General features: G+C 29.4%; 2 protein-coding genes across 8 annotated transcripts; both read left to right on the top strand.

Moving 5' to 3' along the window:
- The first annotated feature begins 106 nt into the window (after positions 1–106).
- On the top strand, positions 107–8,330 carry LOC133812857 (SNARE-interacting protein KEULE-like). Of its 7 annotated transcripts, none has more exons than XM_062246678.1 (22): positions 1,193–1,306; positions 1,498–1,591; positions 1,687–1,745; positions 1,895–1,973; positions 2,116–2,197; positions 2,886–2,936; positions 3,027–3,129; positions 3,226–3,258; positions 3,359–3,487; positions 3,774–3,968; positions 4,251–4,334; positions 4,407–4,505; positions 4,616–4,692; positions 4,912–5,008; positions 5,086–5,211; positions 5,301–5,414; positions 5,506–5,622; positions 5,718–5,798; positions 5,977–6,152; positions 6,249–6,312; positions 6,542–6,631; positions 8,005–8,330. In XM_062246678.1, exons 1-22 carry the CDS (start codon positions 1,229–1,231, stop codon positions 8,038–8,040), a joined length of 2,064 nt encoding a protein of 687 aa, XP_062102662.1. In that variant the 5' UTR covers positions 1,193–1,228; the 3' UTR covers positions 8,041–8,330. The 7 variants fall into 7 exon arrangements, 6 of the variants coding, with proteins under 6 accessions (XP_062102667.1, XP_062102662.1, XP_062102663.1 ...); XM_062246679.1 differs by having other exon boundaries at positions 5,721–5,798; XM_062246683.1 differs by lacking the exons at positions 1,498–1,591; positions 1,687–1,745 and adding an exon at positions 107–1,180 and having other exon boundaries at positions 1,282–1,306; positions 1,895–1,945.
- A 3,690-nt stretch (positions 8,331–12,020) lies between these two features.
- LOC133782025 (SNARE-interacting protein KEULE-like) lies at positions 12,021–17,747 on the top strand. Its single transcript, XM_062221170.1, has 21 exons — positions 12,021–12,090; positions 12,211–12,272; positions 12,360–12,438; positions 12,873–12,951; positions 13,731–13,781; positions 13,872–13,974; positions 14,076–14,108; positions 14,191–14,319; positions 14,512–14,706; positions 15,016–15,099; positions 15,398–15,496; positions 15,611–15,687; positions 15,815–15,911; positions 15,987–16,112; positions 16,199–16,312; positions 16,409–16,525; positions 16,619–16,699; positions 16,880–17,055; positions 17,152–17,215; positions 17,361–17,450; positions 17,712–17,747. The coding sequence occupies exons 1-21, from the start codon at positions 12,021–12,023 to the stop codon at positions 17,745–17,747; spliced, it is 1,962 nt and encodes a 653-aa protein (XP_062077154.1).

Raw genomic sequence — 17,747 nt, forward strand, 5'->3', positions numbered from 1 at the left:
AGTGTCTTCAATGAGGTGATCTGTGAATATAGTTTTTGGTTGTTTATGTAAGTGTCCCATCTCAGTCTTGTTATGAGTGGTTATGGGCCCTTTTTAATCCATAGAATTTGTTTTTTGGGAATTGATATTAGCTGATGTTGCCCATTTTTTTTTTTATTTAAATTAATGTTGATGGGTGTTTGGGTAATTTTTCTAAGGAACCTTTTGGTAAAGAAAATAGGAAGAAATATGACTTGTGGGATTTCCTTGTATTATTTTGTTCTCTATGGTATAAAATATAGTTATCTATATATATTTTTTTGGTAGGAGGGAGAAGTAAGTGTCTATTGCCTCAAATTAAAAAATGTCAAAATTGAGGATTTGAAAATGAAACGCATGGCTGGTCCCTAAAATTATCCATTAATACTTGCACTTCGTAAGAGCCCCCCCTCCCCTTTTTTAATTAACAATTTATAATATTTATAAAATATAAATATATAAAATTCAAATATTAAGGGTCACCTCATTGAGAAGATTTGACTTAATAGTACTTAGTAATTATACCAAATCTAATTCTCACTGGGAACTAAGAGTGTAATTCAGTCCTTCAATTACCACTAATTATATATTTACTGTCTAATTACCACTAATTGAATTCAGTTGACAAGATATAATTTTTTTTACAAAAAAATGAATATAAAAATCTAAATACAAGCATGGGTGAAAATCAAAACAAACAAAATTGAAAAAAATAAAAAAAAAGAAGGAAAAAACTTACTTTACACTGAAGTGAAGACAACACTAGCTTTGGGTGCTTTCCTCGACCCAAACCACTTGCAGACAGACTATTAATTGTGTATCAAGTTGAAGCCTTTGACCATAACTTGGCAAACTTGGGCACGATATTGTTACTTTTCAATTACTTGTTTCTTAGTGTTTGTTCATTGCTCATTCTCATTGTTTGAGATAATTGGCTTGGACATTTCCATGTAGTTTCCCAATTAATAGAAAAATCTATTGCCCATGCATGTATAGTTAAGATGGTAATTTTTTCTAAGAAAATTCAGTGGGTACCTGTGCGCCCACTGATCCTTAAGATTCTTCAGTCATATATATATATATATATGTATATGTACATGTATATATGGGTTTGATCTTCGTCCTAGTTTTACTGCACCATTGGAATCTCTATCTCTAGTCAGTAAGTACTCTGTAACTATGACTTTTATTGAGCTTGGATTTTTAGTTCATGATCTGTTCACTAAAATGCTCCACTGGGTTTCTTTCTAAAAATGGATGCAGCACCCATACTGGACTAGTCGCTGAGGTAATCGTTATCTTTCTTTTTGTCTGTTCTGTCTTCTTTGCTACTGAACCCAATTTAGCAAATTCAACCATTGTTGCTCCAAAACAAAAGCTCAGGGACTAATAGATAGTTGTAACACATATTTAAAATCTAAATAGAAAAAAACTACATTTTACTGATTTTTTTTTTATTTCTTTCACTCTCTGTTACAGATTTTTTCTTTTCAAACAACTATTATGGCCTCTGTAACATCATCTCAGTCCCATGGCGGCTACCATAAGAATTTCAAGCAAATCACCCTTGACCGTAATAATATATATGTATATAATGTTGTTCTTATATATGTTATGATTATATGTTTCACTGATTTATATCCAACTCGGTGATATAATAATTGTTAGGGCTGTTGCATGAAATTCTAAGAACAGACACCAAGTCAAGAAAATCATGGGAACAGAAGGTATACCAATATATAATTTCTATGTCAATGAACTATCTTTGATTTTAATCATGAAGATTTTTGGTATGTTTTACATTCTTAAAAGCATTATTATATCAAATCAAATTAAATTTTGAGTCTTCTAATGTATTCTATTTAATTCAATGCAGATACTAATCACAGATGATCTCACTGTGAAAATACTGTCTCACTCATACAAGGTGAGCGAGGTTTATCAAGAAGGCATATGTAAGTGGCAGATAACACACACATATGTAACATAATTTATATGTATATATATATAATACACACATTATAATACTATTGTTTACATTCGATCTTTGGTGACAGTAAGAACTGATTGTATATATATACGTATATTTGTTTTCAGTTTTGGTAGAACATCTTTACAAGAGAAGGAGCTCATTCACATCCTTGGATGCAATCTACTTCATCCAACCAATTGAAAAAAAGTAAAATACTTTTCTTTTGTTTTTTGTTCTCCAATCTAAATACTTGTTGAGAAATATGTTTTTCGATACTTCATGGATGATTATGCACACTGAAATCAAACCGTGCTAATGGACATTTGGGATTTACAGATACACTAACATAATAGACTTAAGGATCAGCTACTAACTATCATAATAGAATAATAGCTTAGAATTAGAGAATCAACCACAAGTTTAGTTTTATTTATTTCTTCTTAAATAAGTGTTGTGTCCTCGAGGTTGAAATAAGTATTTTCCATGAATCTTTAAATGACGGTTGATCTTTCCAATTTATGAGAACTTCGGTTCCATTATAATCATGGTGTGTATTGGGGTTCCACTAGGATGGCTTCCAATGATCTTGCGCAATTGGGAGACATGAAAAATTATGAGGCAACAAATTAAATTCAGTAAAAGTATTATTATGACTCTCCCGGCCTCTTCTAGTGAGAAAATCCGCTGCTTGATTTTCAAACAACAAAATTGATGATTAATGGAGTGAATTTCTGTTTTTCACTCTTTATGAGCAGTAGACCTTTTAAGTTTTGTCTGTCTCCTCTCCCTTATTATTGTCCATTATAAACATATTTCTCTTTCTTTACTTGTATATATATTTATATAATTGATCCATTTAATTTTCTTTTATATGCTCGTACTTTATAATCTGCAGTGTCAACTTGCTCATATCAGACATGGATGGATATGAACCTTTGTACAGAAAGTAGGTATATGTGAAGAAATTATATCTCATAATCTTAAATCTTATTATTCCAATGGTGTTTTGACCTTTTTGACCTTTGTTTTTGTAAAGGGCATTTGTCTTTTTTAGTTCACCTATTCCAAAAGAATATGTTTCAAGAATCATTTCCAAGGATAAACCTGCCTTATACAGCCGCATTGGTGCAATAAGAGAGGTAAAAAAAAGTCCTATTTTCTAGAGTACAAAATTATCTTACCTTTTCAACTTTTTTTTTTCAAAAATAACTAAGAGATTCATATGGTGAAACTAGATGAATTTGGAGTACGTTCCCATAGACAGCCAGGTATGCCATTAATTTCTGTCTTCATTAATTTCTTACTTTTTCTCAAAAATAATTATTCTTTTTTTACTGTCTTCATTAATTTCTTACTTTTTCTCAAAAGGGTTTTCTTACCAACAATGAGAAGTCCTTAGAGGAACTCTATGGAGGAGATGATGAAGAAACAGATGAAGGGACAACATGTCTGAATGTCATAGCTACTCGAATTGCCACAGTTTTCGCTTCTTTAAGGGTAATTTTAGTATCAAGATTTTTGTCTGATTTTGGCATTGTAATTTATGGCAAACTAATGAATACAAAACAAATTATTTAACATTAGTAATTATCAACTTGGTTTTTCAAGTTTATTAATTTTATTTAAATATTTTAAATGATATGCATACATTGATTGGTTAAACATGAACTGAGAGACCAAAATTAGACAAAGAATCTTGATTCATAATTGTATGATTATATCATGCTTGATATTTAATCAAGTGACAACTTTTTTTTAATCATGTTCATTTTTCTTTGTTTAGGAATTTCCTTGTGTGCGCTACCGAGCTGCAAAGTCTCTTGATGCAACTGCAACTAGGAGTTTTCGCGATTTAGTGCCTGCAAAACTTGCTGCTGGTGTGCTGGACTGTCTTATGGAATATAAGAAAACAATTCCTGATAAATTCCCACAAACAGAAACATGCCAATTGCTAATCCTTGACAGATCTTTAGACCAGGTTTTTACATGTTTCTGCTGATATAGTTATAATAATTTAAGAGCAATTGGTGAAAATAGTTTTTTTTTTTTTTTTTTAAATGTCACTTTGCAAAGTAGCCTTCCCAACAGGGTGTCAAGTATTTGAGTCTATTGAGAATGCTGTTTTGTAAGAAAAATTATAAAAAAAGAAGACAATTTTACAAAATAACATTAACAAAAATTCTACCAAACACACTATAATTAATTGATTTACATTCTGCTTTCTGTTACCTCATATATTACTTGTTTTTTTAATTTTCAGATTGCTCCTATAATACATGAATGGACATATGATGCAATGTGCCATGATTTACTAAATTTGGAAGGAAACAAATATGTGAAAGAGGTTAGTTTTGTTAGTTGAAAATTTTGCAACTTGGGAAGTTGTGATACACACATTAAAGGAACAATATGTCAGGTTTCTAGTAAAACTGACTGTCCTACTGAGGAGAAAGAAGTTCTTTTGGATGAATATGATCATGTTTGGCTAGAGCTTCGTCATGCACACATTGCAGAAGTATGTATCTGGTGCTGATACTTTTTTAACATTTGAAACTAAATTCCCTCCAAGTTCAGTGATTTTTGGCAGCATAAACTCTTAGTAGTTCGATCTTAATGACTTCGCAGGTTGGTGAAAGGTTGCATGAGCAAATGACCAATTTCATATCAAAGAACAAGGCTGCACAGATCCAACTTGGTTCAAGGTAGTGTACAATTAGTGAAACCGGATGCTCATTTAAGAAACTAAACTTTGATACCATTTTAAGATCTATAGATTAGATTCTATTTCAGAATCAATTGACAATAACTGGAGCAGCCGATATCCTCAAATCTATTCAATGTAGAAAGCTCTTATATGCGTGAGTGTTTCTAGTTTGTCTAATTTGTATGTTGTCTCACATCAAAGATCAATTGGTTTGTAGAAATCATGAAGAACTATCTACATGGGACATGCAAAATATGGTTCAAACATTGCCACAATATAGCAAAGAAATTGACAAGCTTACCCTTCATATAGAGGTACTATATAATGTTCAAGACCATAACAAATAGCTTGGTGTTCATTTCCCCAAGGTTTCATTTTTTGTTTTTTCCAGATTGCAGGGAAAATTGACAGAAGTATCAGGGACCTTGGGCTTAAAGAGCTAGGACAGCTAGAGCAGAACCTTGTTTTTGGAGAGGCTGGATTGAAAGATGTATTAAAATATTTGACCAAAAAAGATGTAAGAAACCAAACTATAAGGTCAAAATAATGTTATGAATAGTCAAAATCAAACCACTAATAGTGTACACACTGATTCACTAAATGTAGGACACTACTGGTTTTGTTGGGTGCACAAGGGAGAACAAGCTGCGCTTATTGATGATTCTTGCAGCAATATACCCTGAAAAATTTGAGGGTGATAAGGGTTTGAGGTTGATGAAGGTTTGTTTAGTTGTTTTCAATATTACCAACTTTTTCTTTTTCTTTTTGATTTCTATCTTATCTTATTCCTTACTAATATCGTCCTGTTCAGTTGGCACAGCTACCACTCCAAGATTGGAGTGCTGTGAATAATCTGAGGCTTCTTGAGGGATCATCATCACATTCAAAACAAAGCCCAACAAGTCCTTTTTCTCTGACCTTTGAGAAGGTTGATTGATAAGTTTTTGTATAGTTGAATAATTTCTCTTATTGTTCTTAAAATCTTATACCTAACTGACATAACTAACTCAAAATTTGATACAGAAGAATCATGCAACTCGAAAAGATCGCGAAGGTGAAGAAGAAAAAACATGGCAATTGTCACGTTTCTATCCCATTATAGAGGTACACCTAGTTGACATTCTTTTGACAATTCTTTTCAGAGTAACATTTCTGATATGGTTTCAAGTACGTCGGGACAATTATCAAAAGTATGTAATTTTACAAAATTGACAGTTAAAAAAGATCTATTTTGCAAAATGCCATGTATACAACTAGGCTAAAGTCTCTTCCTTTTTTTCAGGAACTTATTGAAAAACTTAGCAAAGGTGAACTTTCAGAAATAGATTATCCATTGTTGAGTAAACCAAGTCCAACTTCACCACCAAAACATCATCAAACCCCAGCTGCTAATTTAGTGAGATCAAAACGTACTCCAACATGGGCTCGATGTCAGCCCTTTCATGACAAATATTCAAAGTTTAGTTCTTTCTCTTTATATTCTGTTTTTTGTTTTATCCTTTGAATCATATTATGGAAAACCCTATTATTCACAATCTTGATTCTTTTATATAGCGATTCCAAGAAGATGGGGCAACGAATTTTTGTATTCATTGTTGGTGGAGCTACTAGATCAGAGGTAAAAGAAAATTTTGATTTATTTTTCAACAATTATTATTATTATTATATATGGGGTAAGTGTAAGGTAAAAATAGACTTATGTCAAGTGTATCAGAAAGATTATTTTGCAAAAAAAAAATGCTATTTTTCAAAATGACATAAAAAATGTCTATATTGCCAACTATCCTTGTACTAATGGTCAAATTTTGATCTCACTGCTAATGAAGTGTTTTGTTATTCATTCTCAGCTTAGGGTTTGCCATAAGCTTACAAGTAAGCTAAAAAGAGAAGTTGTCCTAGGCTCTACAAGTCTTGATGATCCTTTAGAATTTATAATGGTACTTTTTCTCTTTTCTTTCTTTGATAATTAATTCTCTGAATATTGATATCTTCCATGTGATAAAAATGAATAAAAAAAGGTAGATTAAATATAATTTCATCACTAAGATGGTCCTTCTGCATAAATCTACTAGAACTAGAATAAAGATTTGGTGGTGCAACATAAAATATGCCATAATAAAATATTAGTAATGGTAACCAACATGGTGATATAATAAGATATTGCTTTGCTTTGATGGATGGAGAAGAGAGTGATAATTCTTTTATGGTGTTTGTTTGGTATGAGGGATGGAGTAGTGGAAGGATAGATAAGTGTATATTTATGAAATTATTTTTTTAGCATTATAATTATTTTTTAATAATATCTTCAGAGGTTATAATTGTAATTTTAAACAAATTATGAGGGAGAGTATGAATCCTTCCATTCCAAATGGGAGGTTAAAGAGGATTTACTATCCTCTCATCTCGTCAATCCCTCTTACCAAACAATAACATTTATAATCTCCTCTCATCTCCCTCCCTCTTCTCCATCCACCCTTTTCTCCCTCCAACCAAACAAAGTGTAAAGGAAAGCTACTATACTCTTCACCCATCATAATCTCGATCCTACCTAAACTCCCCATCGATCCTACTCCCCCTCCTTAGTATAACCACTCCCACATAAAATTTGGGAAATTTATACAAATACTTTAAAAATACAAATTTATGTCAAAAATACCTTAAAACAATTTATTTACACACATATTGTGCCACGTCAACATAATATACTGGATTTTTGAAAAAAAAATTGGGAAATCCCACTTTCTAATTTTTTTAATTTTTTTTCTGGATTATAAAAAGTTATATTTTGGTTGCTTACGATACTATCACAAACTGATAGAGCATTTTATTTATATAGTTTTTATTTTATTTTTAGATCATATTATTTCAAATACCTTTTGGTCATCTCTAAACTTATTTGTAGACATCTTAATATACAATTTAGTCGCTTTTTTGTTAACAAAATATAAAAAGAAAAAGGTTGGTTTTAATTATGGTCTTCCCACATATCAAAATAACCACTTTGTAGAGTATGTCGCAATGGTGCTACTCTTTAGCCCAATCGACTAGCGGTGTGGCTGAAAAATATTTTTGAAGTTAAGAAGAAGAGAGAGAAAGAGAGAAATCGGTAAACGTGAAAACAAAATTCAACCAAAATCTGGAAAAATCGGTAAACAAAAAATAGTATTTGTGAAAATTAAATGAGTTACGATATTTTTGTAAATAAGATGCAAAATATGGTGCCACATGTAAATCTTACTAAAATATTAGTATTGGTAACCAACAATATAAATGATGATGATATGATATTGCTTTGTTTTACTATATGCAGAAGTTGAAAATGTTGAGAGCACATGATGAAATCTAGAGCTAGAAGATGACCCAAGAATGAGGTTGATGAGCTCAATTAATAATAATATTATTATTTTGACATATATAACATCTGCAAATTCAGCTACCCATTAGACTATCTCCAATGAGAGAGATATCATATGTAAATATTATGTTATATTTGGTACAAAAAATTAATATGTGTTATATTCGACATAATTTTTAACACTATGTTTTAATGCACGATTGTAAAAGTTGATGAAAAAATCAATCTTACATTAATGTTTATTTGATATTTTTAAAATTAAAAATATAAAAAATTACTAATTTTTATGTAAGAAAGTTTTCTTTCTTTTTTTGATCAGATGTTTTCTTTTCTTCTTCACCAAACAAGATAGTTGAAAAGTAGTTTCTTTTCCTTCCTTCACATTTTTTTGTTTCCAAATTTTTCTATCGCTTTTAATTTCTTTCCTTTATACCAAATATAGTGTAAATGATCCCTAAAATTATTCATTAATAATATACACTCTTTCTAAGATCACCATTTGAAAATATGCACATGTCAATTATTAACCTTTAAAAAAAAGTGTTAGTACTTCTATTTATATTCTCTTCTCTTTCTTTTTAACTTAAATCTCTTTTGTATGAGGATAAGTATATTGTCAAATATTGCTTTAGGACTTCGCGTGAATTTATATTTTTAATTTAGTTGTATTGTTTTTAGATATTTTATTTTAAATCGGTCAAATAAGTAACTCTTATTCTTTAAGATTTGTTAGACTTGTTAGGAAATTTAAAAAAATATTCTGTGTTTCAACTCTATTTAAAATCAATAATCCGAATAAATTGTATTAGAATTCAAAACTCATAAAATATCTCTTTTTTTTTTAATCATCCCATTTATTTTTAAGTTTTTCATTTTCAAAAAAAAAAAACAAACAAACATGTATTACCATTTACCACTAGGAGCAATTTAATGGCACATAAACAAAAATTATTAGAGTTAAAATCGACAATAAAAATAAGACATTATCATTCATCTATTTTAAAAAAAAAAATAATATCTTTCTTCTTACTTATTAATTATTAATGTGTTAAGAAGAGAAGTAAAATATATTTGATCTAATCTCTTCTATATAATAAGTGTGTAGATAACGAAATTTTTTTATTTTAACGGTTTTTTATTTTTTCAAAGTTAATTTTAACGGAATATTCTTATATTTAACAGAATATATTTTTATATTTAACTGTAGTTTCTAAACACTTAAACTTAAATAAAATAAATGATTAAAAAAATTAAAATGTGATATTTTTGAGATATTTTACAATGATAATTATTTAAAAATAATAAATAATTAAACAAATTAAAATATGATATTTTTGAAATATTTTACCATGATAATTATTTTAAAATAATAAATAATTAAACAAATTAAAATATAATATTTGTGAGATATTTTACAATGATAATTATTTAAAAATAATAAAATTATACTTTTTATAACTTAAATAAAATTTAATTAAACTTAATTTAATAATATCATATTAAACATATAATATAATATACTGTGAATTAGCAACAATTTTTTTTTTAACAAACTAGCAATAAAATTAAATTTAAAATCCATATATAATATTTAATATTACATTAAACATATAATATATAATATCTTGTTGTTACTCCCAAATACAAAAACTAGAACAAACATAAACATAAACAAAAATAAATAAATTATTTAATTAAAATATGATATTTATTTCAAAATTTATATAACATTAATATAAATAATTAATAAATTCTATAAATAAAATTATCTAGTAAATAAAAAAGGGTGAGAGTTGATGAAAATAATGTTTCTAGGCCAACATTAACAATCAACCATGAGAAGAAAATCATGTGTTGGGCAACTCTAAGGTGCGTAACATTGAATTATTATTATTAGGAAAAATACTAGTTTGACTCCTGTATTTTTTCTAAATGTATGGTCGGTTGTTTTGTTAAATAACAATTCAGATTTTGTGTTTTACAAAATAGATCAAAATAGTACTCTAAACCTGATTTTTGTCAAAATATTTTCAAATAAATATTTATTTCTCAGTCCATCGATTACCTTCTTTGCTTCTTTGAACCTATCGCATCTCTAACGAGAATATTCTCAATCTTATAATTGAAAATATTTTGAACAAAATCAAGTCTAGAGTAACATTTTGATCTATTTTGCAAAATAAATTGTCTAAATTATCATTTAACAAAACATAGAATTCAATCACGTAGCTTGAAAAGACACCGGAGTCAAAATAGTATTTTTCCTTTATTATTATAAACTTACAATTTCTAACACCCTTGCTGCTGACAAATGATGTTGCCCATCAAAACAATTTTTTTGATATTTGAGGCTAACTCAGGTAGATAGGTGTGTGTGTAAAAATAGGACATGAGTTAAATTCTCCACTATATACAAAAAAATGATTTTTTTAAACCATGAGTTGAGATGAAGTTTGAAAATTTATAGGCTAATGGTTGAATATGATTATTGGTGGACAATAATTATAACATAAAATAAATTATTAAATAAATTTGAAAAAACTTCAGTTCCATATCAGTAAACAAGTCTCGAGTTCTATATAAATTGAAAAATATTTCTTTTATTTTTATTTTTGAAAAACTCTATTTCATTAACAATTAGTGTTGTAACTATAAGTCTATAAAGGGACACGTGTAATCATCAAACTAAAATATATTTATTTATCTAAGTTTAAGATATTATTGAAAAAATTAAAATTAAAACTAGTAATTTATGAGGATTCAGATCTATATTGATAATCCCACATTGCCGTTATTGATTCAGATCTATATTGATAATCCCACATTGCCGTTATTATAAGTTATGATTACATTTCAAGTAAATAAGAATAAAAATTTATGCTTATAATTTTTTATATTGGTAGAAAGTGTTTATATTAATGGATAAACAAATTAAATTTGATAGGATAGATATTTATAACCCAAATTTAAAATTTAAATTTAAACTAAATAAGAAAACTTTAATAATATTTGTTGAAAAAAATAAAACACAACTACTCTACCATTATCTATAATAAGATAGAAACTAAATATCATAAAAAAGAAAATATACCATACCATAAAAAATATATACACTAGTTGGAAAATAATATACCAACAACCCATAAAAAAAATTAGAAAATTAATATAAATTTAAAATAAAAAATAATTAAACAAAACTAATATACATATACCAATATATTAAAGTCATACGCTCTTAAATAAATAAATAAAATTATAGAAAATTGCAATTTAGGTAATTGTAAAATGGTAATTTATCTACAATTTAAAAAATAAAAGCATTAACTTCTTGGTGGTATTTTTTTGGGTCATTCCCTATAATTTCTCTAAATAAATAAATTTGAAAAAACTTCAGTTCCATTTCAGTAAACAAGTCTGGAGTTCTATATAAATTAACCAATATAAATTATCTACAATTTTAAAAATGAAGACATTATTTTCTTGGTGTTATTTTTTTGGGGTCATTTCCTATAATTTCTCTAAATAAATTTGAAAAAACTTCAGTTACATATCAGTAAACAAGTCTCGAGTTGTATATAAATTAAATAACCATTAGAGTTATAACTATAAGTCTATAAAGGGACACGTGTAATCATCAAACTAAAATATATTTATTTCTATATAACCAATATTGAGTTGATAGTCCCACATTGCCATTATTATAAGTTATGATTACATTTGAAGTAAATAAGAATAAAAATTTATGCTTATAATTTTTTTTATTGGTAGATAGTGTTCAAATTTATAAACAAATTAAATTTGATAGGATAGATATTTATAACACATATTTCAAATTTAAATTTAAACTAAATAAGAAAACTTTAATAATATTTTTTGAAAAAAATAAAACACAACACACAACTACTTTTCACTGATTTTTTGTTTTCTTCACCACTCTTTCCCATAGATTTATTTTTCCCTAAACAACTATTATGCCTTCTGTAACATCATCTCATTCTAATGAGGAATACCATAAGAATTTCAAGCAAATCACTCTTAATCGTAAGAAGTATCTATATGCTTGAAATACATATATAATCTTGTTGTTATCTATATATATATATATGATGATATATATGTTTGACTGATTTATATCCAATTTCGTGATATAATGATTCTTAGGGCTGTTGCATGAAATTCTTAGATCAGACACTAAGTCAAGAAAATCTTCATGGGAACAGAGGGTACGTATATGTATATATAAGATGATATAATAATTATGTGAAATCAAATTTTGAGTCTTTTAATGTATTCTATTTGCTTCAATACAGATACTGATCACAGATGATCTCACTGTGAAAATACTGTCTCGCTCGTACAAGGTGAGCGAGGTTGATCAAGAAGGCTTATGTAAGTGGCAGATAATACACAAGTGCGACTACAATGCATCTACTTTTGCTATTTTCGTCACCTGAATAAATATAATTCAAATTTTTTTATATGATGGTGTACATTATAGATATCTAGAACATTCTATAAATTTTTAAGGAATTCTGAATAAATTATGATACCGAAAACCGAGTTTAAACTAGATGTTGCACGCGTGCCTAGTTTTTGTGTGTGCTTATAAAATTTGACAGTATCAACCTGTTTTTGGCTTCGTAAATTATTTAGAATTTCTTGAAATTTTGTAACATTTTATGAATAAATACAATATATATTGCCATTCACTTGCGTATGCGTTGTAGTCACTATATATATATAAATAGACAAACATTATAATACTATTGTTTACATTTCATGTTTGGTGACATCAAGAACTTGTTATATATATTTGTTTTCAGTATTGGAACATCTTTACAAAAGAAGGAGCTCATTCACATCCTCAGATGCAATCTACTTCATCCAACCAACCGAAAAAAAGTAAACTACTTTCTTTTGTTTTTTGTTTTCCAATCTAAATACTAGACTAATTATTAATGGTTTATGTACTCTGAAATCAAACCGTGCCAATGGTACATTTGGGATTTACAGATAATAAAAAAAAAACAATCCCAAACATAAGAGAACCTGAAATCTTCATAGGAAATTATGAACAGAACTTTGAGGCAATGAGAGACAAATATAGGTCAAGTGGAGAATACTTGTTTATTTAGTTTTATTTATTTTTTCTAGACTAAGTGTTGTGTATTAGGAACCTTGTTCTCAATGTTGAAATGAGGATATTGTGTGTTCATCACCTCAAATCTTTCCCATGAGTCTTAAAAAATGAAGGTTTATCTTTCCAATGTATGAGAACTTCAGTTCTATTGTAATCATGGCGTGTAGATTGTTGCACACGTCGAGATCTTGCTAGGGTTCCACTAGGAGTTCCATGTCTCGAGTCGAAGCAGATGGGATCTTGGTAGTTGCAGGGTGGTTTCCAATGACCTTTCGCAATTGGGAGGCTGGAAAATGGGGTGGTAGTTAGTAAGCTATGCTTCTAACTTTTTGGTCAATGAGAAAATGGACGATTATGGAATCTACAGGACCAAATTCTTATTGTCATGTTTGGCAAAGAGCGCTGTAGCTTCAATTAGTCATTGTCTCCTACTTCAAATGTCAAGTCTCAGCGATTCGCTTGTCATTATAAGCATATTTCTCTTTCTTTATTTATATTCAAATTGATTTTCTTTAATATGCTCATACATTATACTCTGCAGTGTCAACTTGCTCATATCAGACATGGATGGATATGAACCTTTGTACAGAAAGTAAGTACATGTGAAGACATTATTTCTCATAAGCTTAAATCTCATTATTCCAATGGTGTTTTGACCTTTTTGACCTTTGTTTTTGTAAAGGGCATTTGTCTTTTTTAGTTCACCTGTTCCAAAAGAATATGTTTCAAGAATCATTTCCAAGGATAAACCTGTCTTATACAGCCGCATTGGTGCAATAAGAGAGGTAAAAAAAAAAAGACCTGTTTTTTAGAGTACAAAATTATCTTACCTTTTCAACTTTTTTTTTTCAAAAATAATTGATAGAGATTCATATGGTGAAACTAGATGAACTTGGAGTACATTCCTATAGACAGCCAGGTATGCCATGATATAAATCCTATTATAGAAATTTCCAAAAATGTTTTACTGTCTTCATTTATTTCTTACTTTTTCTCAAAAGGGTTTTGTTACCAACAATGAGAGGTCCTTAGAGGAACTCTATGGAGGAGATGATAAAGAAACGAATGAAGGGACAACATGTCTGAATGTCATAGCCACTCGAATCGCCACAGTTTTCGCTTCTTTGAGGGTAATTATAGAACCAAGATTCTCTGTCTGATTTTGGTATTGCAATTCATGTCTAACTATTGAATACAAGACAAATATTTTTGGTTAAACATAAATCGAGATACCAAAATTAGACATAGAATCTTGTTTTGTAATTGTATCATTATATCATGCTTGATAATTAATCAAGTGTTTTTCATGTTCATATGTTTAGGAATTTCCTTGTGTGCGCTACCGAGCTGCAAAGTCTCTTGATGCAACTACAACTACGAGTTTTCGCGATTTAATACCTGCGAAACTTGCTGCTGGTGTGTTGGACTGTCTTATGAAATACAAGAAAACAATTCCTGATAAATTCCCACAAACAGAAACATGCCAATTGCTAATCCTTGACAGATCTTTAGACCAGGTTTTTACATGTTTCTACTGATATAGTTATAATAATTTAAGAGCCATTGGTGAAAATAGTTTTTTTTTCTTCTTTTAAATGTCGCTTTGCAAAGTAGTTATCTTTTCATAATTTTTTGCAGAGTAGTCTTCCCAATAGGGTGTCGAGTATTCGAGTCTATTGAGAATGCTACTTTGTAAAAAAATTATCAAAAGAAGACAATTTTGCAAAATAACATTTACAAAAAATTCTGCCAAATGCACTATAATTAGTTGATTTTCATTCTGGTTTATGTTACCTCCTATGTCACTTGTGTTTTTAAATTTTCAGATTGCTCCTATAATACATGAATGGACATATGATGCAATGTGCCATGATTTACTAAACTTGGAAGGAAACAAATATGTGAAAGAGGTTAGTTTTGTTAGTTGAAAATTTTGCAACATGGGAAGTTGTGACCATTAGAGTTATTATCTTAAGGTTATTTTAGTCTTTTATGTTATTTTATTAACTTTTGCCTTTTATAAGGCTTGGCTAATTATTTTATGGTAAGATAACATTTTGCTCTTTTTTTGCAATATACTTAGCTCCTCTATTTCTATCTTCATCTATCTCTTTGCCTTTTGCTTTCTCTTCGAGTTTTACAGATTGTGTAATCTTTGCATAATTATCTGTAACACGCCCTGATTAAGTTGAAGGTACAATATGTCAGGTTTCTAGCGAAAATGACTGTCCTACTGAGGAGAAGGAAGTTATTTTAGATGATCATGATCATGTTTGGCTCGAGCTTCGCCATGCACACATTGCAGAAGTATGTATCTGGTGCTAATACTTTTTTAAATCTCGAAATTAAATTCCTTCCGAGTTCAGTGATTTTTCGCAGCATGAAACTCATGGCGAAATTTTGATCATAATGACTTCACAGGTTGGTGAAAGGTTGCATGAGAAAATGACCGGTTTCATATCAAAGAACAAGGCCGCACAGATCCAACTTGGTTCGAGGTAGTGTACGATTAGTGAAACTTAATGCTCGTTTTAAGATCTATAGATTCTATCTATTCGATGTGGGACACTCTTATACTCGTCTAATTTGTATGTTGTCTCACATCAAATATCAATTGGTGTGTAGAAATCATGAGGAACTATCCACATGGGACATGAAAAATATGGCTCAAACATTGCCACAATATAGCAAAGAAATTGACAAGCTTTCTCTTCATATAGAGGTACTATGTCATGTTTAAGACCATAACAAATAGCTTGGTGTTCATTTCCTTAAGGTTTCTTTTTTTTTTTTACAGATTGCAGGGAAAATTGACAGAAGTATCAGGGACCTTGGGCTTAAAGAGCTAGGGCAGCTAGAGCAGAATCTTGTTTTTGGAGAGGCTGGATTGAAAGATGTATTAAAATATTTGACCAAGAAATATGTAAGAAACCAAACTATTTGGTCAAAATAATGTTATGATTCAAAATCAAACCACTAATAGTGTACACATTGATTCACTAAATGTAGGACATTACTGGTTTTGTTGGGTGCACAAGGGAGAACAAGCTGCGCTTGTTGATGATTCTTGCAGCAATATACCCTGAAAAATTTGAGGGTGATAAGGGTGTGAGGTTGATGAAGGTTTGTTTAGTTGTTTTCAATATTACCAACTTTTTCTTTTTCTTTTTGATTTTTACCTGATCTTTTTCCTTACTAATATATTTCTGTTCTGTTCAGTTGGCACAGTTACCACCCCAAGATTGGAGTGCTGTGACTAATTTGAGGTTTCTTGTGGGATCATCATCACATTCAAAACAAAGCCCAACAAGTCCTTTTTCTCTGACCTATGACAAGGTCGATTGATAAGTCTTTGTATAGTTGAATACTTTCTCTCTTTGTTCTCCAAGTCTTGTACCCAACTGACATAACTAACTCAAAATGATTCAGAAGAATCGAGCAGCTCGAAAAGATCGCGAAGGTGAAGAAGAAAAAACATGGCGATTCTCGCGCTTCTATCCCATTATAGAGGTACGTCTAGTTGACATTCTTTTGATAATTTTTTGCAAAGTAACATTTCGGGTATGGTATGGTTTCGAGTATTTTGGGAAGATTAAAGAATGCAAGTTTACAAAAATGACATTTAGAAAAGATCTATTTTGAAAAATGCCATGTATACAACTAGGCTAAAGACTCTTCCTTTTTTATCAGGAACTTATTGAAAAACTTAACAAAGGTGAACTCTCAGAAATAGATTATCCATGGTTGAATAAACCAAGTCCAACTTCACCACCAATACATCATCAAACCCCAGCTGCTAATTTAGTGAGATCAAAACGTACACCAACATGGGCTCGATGTCAGTCCTTTCATGACAAGTATTCAAAGTTTAGTTCTTTCTCTTTATATTCTGTTTTTTGTTTTATCCTTTGAATCATATTATAGCCAAACCTATTATTCACTATCTTGATTCTTTTATATAGTGATTCCAAGAAGATGGGGCAACGAATTTTTGTATTCATGATTGGTGGAGCTACTAGATCAGAGGTACAAGAAAATTTTGATTCATTTTTCAACAATTTTTTTTATTATTATTTATGGGGTAGAAAAAAATGTTATTTTTCAAAATGACGTAAAAAATATGTCTATTTTGCCAACCATCCTAATGAAGTGTTTTGTTATTCATTCTCAGCTAAGGGTTTGCCATAAGCTTACAAGTAAGCTGAAAAGAGAAGTTGTCCTAGGCTCTACAAGTCTTGATGATCCTTTAGAATTTATTATGGTATACTTTTTCTCTTTTCTTTCTTTGATAATTAATTCTCTGAATATTGATATTCTCCATGTGATAAAAATTAATAAAAAAAGGGTATAGTAAATATTATTTAATCACTAAGATGGTCCTTCTTCATAAAACTTCTAGAAATAGAATAAAGATTTGGTGGTGCAACACAAAATATGCCATAATAACATATTAGTATTGGTAACCAACCAGGTAACCAACATGGTGATATAATAAGATATTGCTTTGCTTTGTTATATGCAGAAGTTGAAGATGTTAACAGCACATGATGAAATTTAG

Source organism: Humulus lupulus, chromosome 1 (assembly GCF_963169125.1).
Source record: "Humulus lupulus chromosome 1, drHumLupu1.1, whole genome shotgun sequence".
Lineage (NCBI taxonomy): Eukaryota > Viridiplantae > Streptophyta > Magnoliopsida > Rosales > Cannabaceae > Humulus > Humulus lupulus.